Consider the following 10,584-nt stretch of genomic DNA (forward strand, 5'->3'; position numbering starts at 1 on the left):
ATATTCTTTTTTTTGGAGAATCTAGCCAAAGCGCCACCTATTGTGCTAATAGTTAAACTGTAATCGTTCGATCATAGTTAAAACATACCGTTTTCTCAGTATAAATAATCAAAAACTATATTTTGCTAAAGTTTTAAAATTAATAATATTTCTTCCGAAGTAATTAATGCTTAACAAATAATAACTATATTCGTTATCAAGATTCGATAGTACTTACTATTGGTTGCCCATAGATAGCGTTACATGTACCTATTTTTACTATCTTAAATATTAAGTTCTTGAAAACATTAAATACTTATGTCTTTTGATAGAGTGAAGTGATTACAATGAAATAAAAACTAAAATCTCCTCTGATTTACTTGTAATTTTTATATATAAAAGTTGCTTAAATTTGTTGCGTACTTTTTACGTGATACATGAACACATAACAGACAAACAGACAAACAGATAAAAATTCCAAAAATGCTGGAAATGGATTCTGTTAATTGTCCTTTAACACCCTAGCTATTTTTTTTTTTATATTTTCTATGTACAGAAATGACTTTTCTACAGATTTATTATAAGTATAGATATAGATATATATATAGAATAGATTTTGCATAGACATCTGTCAATGTCACTAAAAAAAATGTTTTGTTTTCATATTATAGAAATATATGAATCAGAGTATCTTAAATCTGTTATCGATATAACATGAATCATAAAGAAGTTAAAAAATATCTGTTAAAGTACAAAGAAGATTGTTTGGAAGATTACTAAGTTTGATAGCAAAGGTTTCTATATATCTTTCGATAGCCAATATTCAGTTCGCCTTGATTTTTTAATTTATAATGGACATAATAACAAGTAAGAAATTTTCGACTTTACATATATATGAAAAATCGTATATCTTTATATATATAAGAATGTTATAAATAATAGTTCCAGGGAATCTTGTGAAACTTGATCAACTTGTTCCTGCTGATAATGGAGGAGTAAAATTTAAATTGGTTAGCCGTGAATACTGTTCAGAAGCTGTCATAATAACCTTATTAGCAAAAGAATGTCCACATAGTGAGCTTTACATGGTATGTTTAACTTAAGAGAGTTAATAAATATTTTTACTAATTTATAGAGATATTAGTAAATACTATATTAATTTTTATATACTTCTTTCCAGATATCATTTGGTTATTATTCTCGAACAAGTGTACGATCTACTCAAGGCACTTCCAGTATTAGAGTGTCTTTCTTTTCCGAACCAGGCACATATGATTTTTGTTTGACATGGCTTAATAAAAAACTATTCATGACTGATATGAATGAAATAAATTCATCATTTAAACTTTTAGATATAGTTGAAGATAACATAATTGGATTTGTTAAATTTGATACTCCTGCCTCAATGGATATTACTGTTGAAAGTAAGTTTTTTTTAAATGAAACATTTACAAAAGTTTATCAAGCTTACTGTTATCTAAGTTATAATTTTTTTTAGCTCCATACTGTATTCTGTATACAGTAAAAATTAATCCTTTCCCCAAAAGGGAATTAAACTCACAACTAAATATAGTGATATTTACTATGAGATGCTATCACAATGCTATAATTTTAATTATGAATAAATCGAAATTTAATTTATTATGAATAAATTTTGAATAAATCGAATTCATTTAATTATGTTTAATCATCGAATCGATTTAATTATGAATATATCGAAATTACTACTTTAGTTGTGTGTCAATCATTTTAAAAAATGTACTATAATATTAGAATAAAACATGTGTTTTTTTTTCATTATAAAGAAAAAAATATTTTTCCATCAGATGACATAGCTCCACTAAGGCCACTGGCATATAAGCATATAGAAGGTGGACAATTACACTGGGTGTCTTATAATACAAGTTGTAATCATTTGCCGCAAGATGCATTTATAGGTGGATTTGAAGATGGTGAAACAATATATATTGCTCGTGCCAAACATCGTCGATCGCAATGTCTTGGGAAATATGTACCATCGAAAGGTTGTGCTTTTGTACCATGGGGACATGAAGAACACAGAAAAGAAGAGTTTGAGGTAAATTTTATATAAAATAGGGGTTGACGACCGACTATAAATGTAAAATTTCTGCTGGTTCTGCTAAATTATGTAGTGCAGTGCAGTGTAGAGTTCTGCCACTTAACATGTAATGTCTCAAAAATGAGCAGATGGTAATAAAGTATCTTAATATGAGATTCCTTCTGCTTACCCAGCTTTGTCGAAAAAGTGTCAAGCTTTATATATTCTGGATGTGTAAACTACATTGACATATGAAAGAAAACAACTGATATGTAAATTTTGTTAAAATAATGTTTACCATTTTATTTTATCTTAAACTGTACACAAAATGTATATTTACAAAAGTAATAATAAAATTGTTCATATTTATTTACAGATACTCTGTGGCTATAATGCAATGTGGATGAAATGTAAACAGAACTATATTCCCGAGAATGCATTCATAGCAGGGACTTCAGAAGTGCGCAATGAATATCTTTACATTGGTAGAGCAATGATCGGCCCGGATTTAATAGTTGGCAAAGTCCATATGTTATACAAAACATGCTATCTCCCTTATAAAGGAGCAGAACATGAAAAATATACATACGAAATTTTAGTTAGAGCTGATGTTGAAGAACATGCATTAACTAAGAGTCGCAAGTGTTCTTTAAATCCTATGAAGGCTTCACAACCTTGCATTTGAGATAGTTATTAAACTGTTTATTACTTTAATAAAAATGTGTTGAATTTTAATATAAATTTAAGTAAATGTGTATTTGTTTTGATTGATATCATATATGTAAAAAGTTCTTGATATTTTTAATTATATAAAAATTTTATTATGTTTATACTTGAGACTCAAGTGTTGTCAGAGACTCAAATTAATTTTATATACATTGTGCAATGGTTTGAATTTTTTTGTTGTGGACATATATGCATAGTTTATGACAAAGTTTAGATTGTTTAGTAAAAATTTGATCTTTTTATGATTCATTTGTGAAGATACATATATATATAGTAAATCTTCTTCTTGTATGTTGCCAAAGTCTGCCTTCCTGCTCTATCTACTCTTAAATCTTAAACGTGTACTGTAACTGTGGTGTAATAAATATTGATAAGAATGGTATATAATGGTATATATATGGAGTCACTTAATATCTTTACTACTGTGTAAAAAAAATATTTTACTAATCGTAAATGAACAATGTGATTTTTTATTTAACTATATATAAGATACTTTATTGCACCAAATTAACACATAACAAAACATAACATTTATTTATTATATATATTTATACAAAAACATTGTTTCTTTTGAACCGACTTCCAAATAGAGAAAGTTATTAATTCTTATTATTCCTACTAATATCTACCAATCAAAATCAAATCAAATCAGCTTCACGCTGTATCCCGCACACAGCATGGTACTAGGCTAGTAGTATTTGCTGCCCGGTGCGGCTTAGGGGACTTGATGCCCTTTAAAAAAAAACCAAAGTGTCTCCTACTCTCACGTAGATCAAGTGTCAAACACTAAAATGTGACATTGGCTACCTTTTAAAAAAAATTATCGTCGACTTTGATGCCCCTTTCCTTTTGATGCCCGGTGAGACCGCACCGCTCGCACCCCCCTAGCTACGCCACTGTGGTCAGCAGAGGGAACTTAGTGTTAAGACACTGTTTCCCACTCTCTGCCGAATTCTGGAGACATCGTGTGTTAAATGACAGAACTCAACCCCGCGCTTTCCCTCTACACCAGAGCGAAGAAATGGAAATATAAACGTAAATAAATATTACACTTCCTCGAGTGGGGATCGAACCCCCAATCGTCGTATTAAAGTTGCACGCTCATGTGCCTGCGGCACGATGGTTTGTGTCATACATATAATATTATGTTTGACGATATATACTTTTGTATAGTGATACACAGAGCGCTTGGACGTTTTCGAAGAGGCGTGGGTTCGAGTCCATTGCGTTCAAATTTACATATATACGTTTTGTAAAATATTTTTGTATTCTCATAAAAACCACTTAAAATTTTTAAGAATATTTAATAAGGAATATTGTAAATATTTTTTTATTTCTAACTGTATTTTAATGTCGTAATAAATTAAGTCTAAGGAGGTTAAAAGGTTGTCATAAAACTAAATAAAATTTTAAAAATAATTTAATAAAGTATAACATGTTACATAACAAATTATTATGTAGTGCTCTTTATTATTATGAGATTACCAGGCACATTGTGAATATAACTTAATATATATTTTAATTTACATACATATTTTCTCAATTAAAAAGAAGCCCAGGCAAAAAAACATTAGCGCTACTTAGTGCTTCTTTCCAGTTTCATTCGTAGACAAAAGTTTAGATTAGATAAATAAGTAGTTTTTAGAAAATATTGTAGATAATCATCAATCAATCAGTTTATTATAATTATTCTTACGATATACACAGATAATATATAAAAATATATTGTTGCTACAAATGACACTAGAAACGACTTTACAGATTAAGCATTTTTTTTCTCGTAATTATAACAATTTATTGTACAAGAATTTCGTAATCAGGGAAACCGAGTTCTTGTCCAGCAAATGATATATAGCAAACGCCATGGGATTGTTGCACTTTGCCGGTAGTGAGGCTGCCTTCATGGCGCACCCTGCCAATGAACAACGGCTCGCCGTCCTCCGACTGGCCGGCAGGGAACGCGCCTGGGGGAATGTTTGATCCGCTGGTGGGCACCCAGTTGTTGGGTCCGCCGACTAAAATCTAAATTTCATAATATGTAATTAATATAATATTGACCTCAATAAATATATTATAATATCCATGATGATATATGTAGATATAGTATGGAGCCCAGTCCCGACGCAGGAGCGGGAGGGGGATCCACACGCTTGTGTGACTTAATGCGACAGGTTGTGGGTTTGTCACTCAAGAAAATCAAATATTTAATATTTTCATTTCTTCGCTCTGATATCGAGGTCAAGTGTGACGTTAAGTTTGCCACTTAACACGCAATGCGTCCAAAATTCGACGGAAAGTGAGGAGCGGAGAGTCTTAATAGTGTTAGACAGAAAAGCCTTGAGTTACGACTAGGCTCCTTCTGCCTCTCCCGATACACGCGTTAGTGAAGCTGATGTAGTTTCGATTTGATGTCAAAAAACCATAGCTTTTATTGGAATGGAATGTGAAACTGATGAAACATCCTAATGTTACATTAGTTTTATACACAATTTTAATGTCGGGCTCATTCCCACTGAATCACACTGTATTGTAAATTAATTCAATAAACATACTTGGTACTCGTTCTTGCCATGTTCCTGGCCACCCCATGGTACGTAAGCACATCCGTGAGAGGAGACCAGCTTTCCAGGTAACAGAGCGCCTTCATGCTGTGCTCTAGCCACGTAAAGGGGTTCTCCAGAGCAGTCGTTTCCTCCTACTACAGCGCCAGGAGGCACTTGGCCGGAGGTTGCGTCGGCCCATACACTCGCGCCGCCAACAGCCGCGACCGATGGGTAGCCGGGGGGAGGGGCGAATAAGGCCTGCGCTGACGGCGCCGAAGGTGGCACTATAAATTTTAATAAAGTATATATTTCTAATAAAATGTCAAATTGAAATAAAAACAATGAAAATTAGTCATGCAAAGTTAATAAATCGAAAGTGAATTGCGTGTTAAATAAATAAGCAACTAAATATAGTGATGATAGAGAAAATATGAGTAAATCAATAGTTTTGTACATAATAGTCAAGTTATTTACAAAATAAATTGTTGATGACACCTACGTTTTATGTATTTATTAGGAACAAAACTATTAGGAAAGATAAGCTAACAACCACAAATAAGAGCGTTGTATACAAGTTGCAAATGAAAATAGAAGGCCAAATAATCACCGTGAAATGACTACACAAAATGTACCCAACCTACCATAAAACGATCCCGAAAACAATCTCCGTAGTTTCAACGGTTGCATTCAACATAATAAACACACAAACTCAAGGCAAATTAACATTTAATTGGTTAGTCGGTAGTCATGACAACAATTATTAAAATATTTGTATATAAACTATAGTTGGATGCAAGTTTAGCTATTAACACCAAAGCAACATTTTTAACATGGCCACTCAACGTTGTCTCTCTCCGCCCTTGTAGAAGTGTGATATACGCCATTGTCCCCTCGCTCCATATCCAGTGCGCACACCGAAGTGGGTTATAGGGAAAGGTGCGGGATCAATCCACTCCATCATCACTGCCCCAGAGGCACCATCTCGCACTGACAACCTTCCGCAACGCCATTCAAAGATGAATTTCCTAAACTCGTTGGCATTCATAATACCAGGTGTAGGAACGGTTACCTATGAAGTTTTATAGGGGTTTATTGTCATATTCTTTCATTTGTATATTGACAACATCGAAAAAATTTACTACCTTATCTGGTTTTTGCCTGCAATGGCGTATTACTGATTGAGTATTTTCCCATCCACCAAGAATGACTTCATACATGGGATCTACTTCAGCAGGTGCAGGTGTGAGGCAAACGTGACAATTGTGAGGGCCGCAGTACTCAAGTTCCAAAGAACCAGATGCGGCAGGTCCGAATTTGTATTCTAACTTGTCAGGCGTATTGAACTCGGCTCCATCTGCGCCGTTAATATTTATTTAAATGGAAAGAACGTTGGGTACATTTTGTGTGAAGCAAAAATATTACATACCTTCAATTTTCCATGTGCCAGAAGCACCCCAGCCGGTGCACACTCCAACGAAACCAATAGGGAAGGGTTCTGAATCAGACCAGGAAATGAAAGGAATAGACTCTCCTTCGCGGCCCGCTGACACAATGCCGCTTTCCCATCTCACCCAAAACCCACGAAATTCGCTGCCACTCAATATATTCGGAGTTTCAATTTCTACTTTATCTGGTTTGGATCTGTTTCTCCTAATGACACTCTTGGTGTTGCCCCAACCACCAATAAATATCTAAAGGCAATAAAAGATATATTAATAAGTATTATATTATATGCATTTTAAGTATCATATGTAAACAAAAACAAAATGTAGGTATACCTCATACATAGGGTCAGATTCTTGGGGACCCATAGTCAGAGCAATATGCGCATCATTAGGTGCTCTTATTTTGAACTGAACGGAACCGCTGGATACTGGGAAAAATTGGTATTGCAGGTTGTCATCGGTCGAAACATCTGTAATTTAATACACAATTTCATGTGTAAATACTAAAAACATATCCTAGAACTGCTAAGGTTGTCTGCTATATTGAATATATATGTGCTATAAAAACAGAAATGAGTAATTGATATTTATTAGTATGCTGACACATGCCTTTCCTTCAGATCTTATTAAGGTTAAAGTATAACATTAATAAAACAGTACGCGCAGTGGGTAGGTCTCTTAACAGTTCGTATGTCTAAATATAGAATAGTGCGTTGGTATGCGGAGACTAGCCCGAGTGAGCCGCACTGCGCACTCACAAATTCTTTTAATTCGCAATTTCTCGTATCAATTTATTAGGTAAACCATATTTCATCGATAGGTTCGTAGATAAAGCAAAAAAATTGAGCAAAAATTATATTTCCTTATTTTTGAATTTTTGTTGTTTTAGTTATTAGCTTAAAATAAATACTTTACCTGCCTACATTTAATGTCGAACAACATTTTATATTTATATCAAATTAGTTTTTGTGTTTTTGTTAAACCTCAGCTCATTAAAGCGTATCATCATGTCACACCCCTATTCATACAGTTCGATTATGTACAGTTATACTTCGCCTAAGGTTTTTGGTCGAGGTCTTCCAATGATGTCACCACATTGGATCGATAGTAGTTCTTGAAAGGAACGCTGGTGGTGCGCGAACATTGACCGCATTGACATTGACCAATTTTTAGGATTTATTGATTTTTAAAGATATTCCTTAATACAGCGTTGTTATTTAATATTCAATGATATAACTTTACTTTTATACTTCCAATGTGTTGATAACAATATTCTAATAAATTTATTTGCATTATTATATATGTTATTTAGTAAGGATATATGCAATTTAATACGGCAAGGTTTCATTTATATGATACAGTAGGTAATATTATCTCAAGATGCTAACAATTCGAAACGTTCGTGCAAAAGATCTAGCGCAACGGAGATCTTCATGACATCCTTTAGCTTTTTAGGTCAAAGGTTATACAACTATTAAATATATTTGTAGGGGAATTGTGCTTAAGATGACATACTTTTTGTTTGAAGACAAATATTTCAAATAAATAAAGTGATCTGAGAACAGCATATTGCGTATACTATTATATATTTCATAATCAACGAAATTATTTTAGTTTCAGAACAATCATCTTTCAAACATCATAAAAACTAACAAAAATCGCACTTAGGTCGGCCAGTGTAAGACGACTTATCTACAGGGTAAAATGACATACTTAGTATGTGGCATAAAAACGCCATCATTATTTGTCGAGCATAGTTCACAAATAAATAGTTTCTTCTTTGCTGGGGGGCTTTTAAACAATATTAAGGCCAGATTCATACATGTTGCAAATTTTATGAGGTTGGATTCCGTTATCAATCACTTCCTTTTCCAAAAGGGAAATAAGCTTCGTCACCTGCGGCTATTGAATGCCCTTGCTCTAGCAGCCTTATCCATGTCTTCTTGTGACCAATATATATTCGTTTGTAATTGCCAGGCATTTTGTAGGTAAAGCAAAAAAATACATCTATTCCACTTATAAGGCTAAGATAGTATGCCATCTTATACTCACGTTTTGTATGTCATCTTACCCAATAGATATATGAATTTAATTTTAACCGTTGTGACAAAAGTTTATAGGTTAGGATGCGCTTTTAGCGTTAGTTATGTCATATAATAATCCTATTTTACATTTATAATTAGTTCAAACAGAAAATCTTTATCTTACATGTCTTTTCACCATCAAGCAAAAGCGAAAGAAAAATTTGTTGCAATTGAAAATAACGAAAATATGAATTACTTGCCCATCTGCATTCACTTTCAGCCATACTGAATTTAAGCACTAGCTGCATCTACAGACACTTTCTAAAACGTCATAAGATCGCACTTAGCGCTAATAGTTTCATCAATATTGGTAGTGTGTCATCTTATCATAGTATGCCATCTTGAGCACAATTCCCCTACATGTACGATAACATATTCTATTATTCCCCAAACTTAGTAAACATGAATAATCTCTTAATGAACACAAAATATAGGAACGATATTTTAGGGAAATCATTTAATTTTTTTTTCTTTAAATAGTTTACAATAAGTGAGTGTGTATAGGAATTATGAAATACACGAAAATAAGTTTTTCACGGCTTCCAAAAACTATTTGTGACTAACGAGCAATTGTAGTCATTGTTTATCTTTTACCTAAATATTTTGCTCTTGAAATTGTTTACATCCTGAATAATTCATATAAATTGTTTAGAATATAATAGCTAGAGAAGTTTTTATTTTGTTAAATTTACCCGTTTCATTTTTATTAAAAAGGGTTTTTTAAAAATTATAGTCAGAGAGCCGGTCTTTAAAAAACTTTATTATATTAGTTTTATTGAACAGGTCCAAATCATAGCTATATTTACGTTAGCAGCAATGACACAATCATCTCCCACTACAAATGTTTACAATGCAAACCGAAGGGCCGGAAAGTAATTTAACCGACAATTCAAAGTAGATGATCTCATGCCTCGATACGATTCAGAGACCACAATGTCGAACCACCTACTCGTCTAACAACATTAATTGAGACCAATCATTGCAATTAAACAGATTTTATTATCAGTCTCTTCTTCTTTTTCTCTCGTCTCGTTTTCTAGTTAAGCTAAAAATATACAGGTATTTGAACGATCTTCATACTTAAAATTTATTTTCGTTGAAATGAAAAATTTCTGTAGCTATTGATCTTACGGATGTAAGACGCTACACCCGGCAGTTGGCATTGTGCCAATAAAATGCCGGCTATTTGCTGCAACCGGCATATCAAATTAAAAAGTTTTCTTATAAAAGACCAAATCTTCTAAAGGCGACATAGTTTTTAAATGGTAAAAACTTTTATTAATATAAATAAAGTTGTATTTAAAAAAAATACAAAATTCAATACTTATTTATACAAATGTTAAACTTACCTAGAATGTTAGCCATGGTTGTAATACTTTTGAAGCACTTAGTACGTAGCACAGAACGGAGCTCTTAATGCAATGGAACTCCGAAGTAAACTGAGGACGGGAGGGAGCCGGTCGCGCCACGGCCTCCGACACTGAGCTCCGGCTACGTAATGCTATGATGTCATCCTTACCTGACACAAACATACAAATATTTTTATAGATACTTGTTTTACTATTTTAATTTACTTAATTGCATGTTTTTTATGTGTAATTAGAGAAATCTATGCAAGAAATTAGAAAACGATACATTATTTACTTTAAATATTTATTTTTTTACATTAATATATGATACAGCCTGTATAGGATCGAAGCCGTCCTGATGCAGAGGCGCAACGTGAGACTGTAAAACGCGACGGTTGT

At 33.0% G+C, this 10,584-nt stretch overlaps 2 protein-coding genes across 3 annotated transcripts; one reads left to right on the top strand and one right to left on the bottom strand.

Annotated features, from left to right (window-relative positions):
• The first annotated feature begins 639 nt into the window (after nt 1-639).
• LOC146535874 (uncharacterized) lies at nt 640-3,323 on the top strand. The gene is made up of 5 exons (XM_085190621.1): nt 640-846; nt 922-1,067; nt 1,160-1,403; nt 1,806-2,056; nt 2,415-3,323. The coding sequence occupies exons 1-5, from the start codon at nt 831-833 to the stop codon at nt 2,721-2,723; spliced, it is 966 nt and encodes a 321-aa protein (XP_085046747.1). The 5' UTR covers nt 640-830; the 3' UTR covers nt 2,724-3,323.
• An 845-nt stretch (nt 3,324-4,168) lies between these two features.
• LOC146535875 (uncharacterized) lies at nt 4,169-10,335 on the bottom strand. 2 transcript variants are annotated; one of them, XM_085190618.1, is made up of 7 exons: nt 10,186-10,335; nt 7,086-7,222; nt 6,734-6,998; nt 6,450-6,661; nt 6,151-6,376; nt 5,317-5,591; nt 4,169-4,786 (listed from the first exon to the last, which is right to left on the bottom strand). In XM_085190618.1, the coding sequence occupies exons 1-7, from the start codon at nt 10,199-10,201 to the stop codon at nt 4,559-4,561; spliced, it is 1,359 nt and encodes a 452-aa protein (XP_085046744.1). In that variant the 5' UTR covers nt 10,202-10,335; the 3' UTR covers nt 4,169-4,558. The 2 variants fall into 2 exon arrangements, with proteins under 2 accessions (XP_085046744.1, XP_085046746.1); XM_085190620.1 differs by lacking the exons at nt 6,151-6,376; nt 6,450-6,661.
• Nucleotides 10,336-10,584: the final 249 nt, after the last annotated feature.

Source organism: Heliconius melpomene, chromosome 10, assembly GCF_056956725.1.
Source record: "Heliconius melpomene rosina isolate 202511_hmr_F chromosome 10, ASM5695672v1, whole genome shotgun sequence".
NCBI lineage: Eukaryota > Metazoa > Arthropoda > Insecta > Lepidoptera > Nymphalidae > Heliconius > Heliconius melpomene.

Coding starts and splice junctions, on each gene's coding strand:
- LOC146535874 (XM_085190621.1), top strand. Junction 1,404..1,805: donor AATGGATATTACTGTTGAAA/GTAAGTTTTTTT, acceptor TTTTTCCATCAG/ATGACATAGCTCCACTAAGG. Junction 2,057..2,414: donor ACAGAAAAGAAGAGTTTGAG/GTAAATTTTATA, acceptor ATTTATTTACAG/ATACTCTGTGGCTATAATGC.
- LOC146535875 (XM_085190618.1), bottom strand. Junction 6,999..7,085: donor AATCTGACCCTATGTATGAG/GTATACCTACAT, acceptor TATTGCCTTTAG/ATATTTATTGGTGGTTGGGG. Junction 6,662..6,733: donor TGGCACATGGAAAATTGAAG/GTATGTAATATT, acceptor TTAACGGCGCAG/ATGGAGCCGAGTTCAATACG.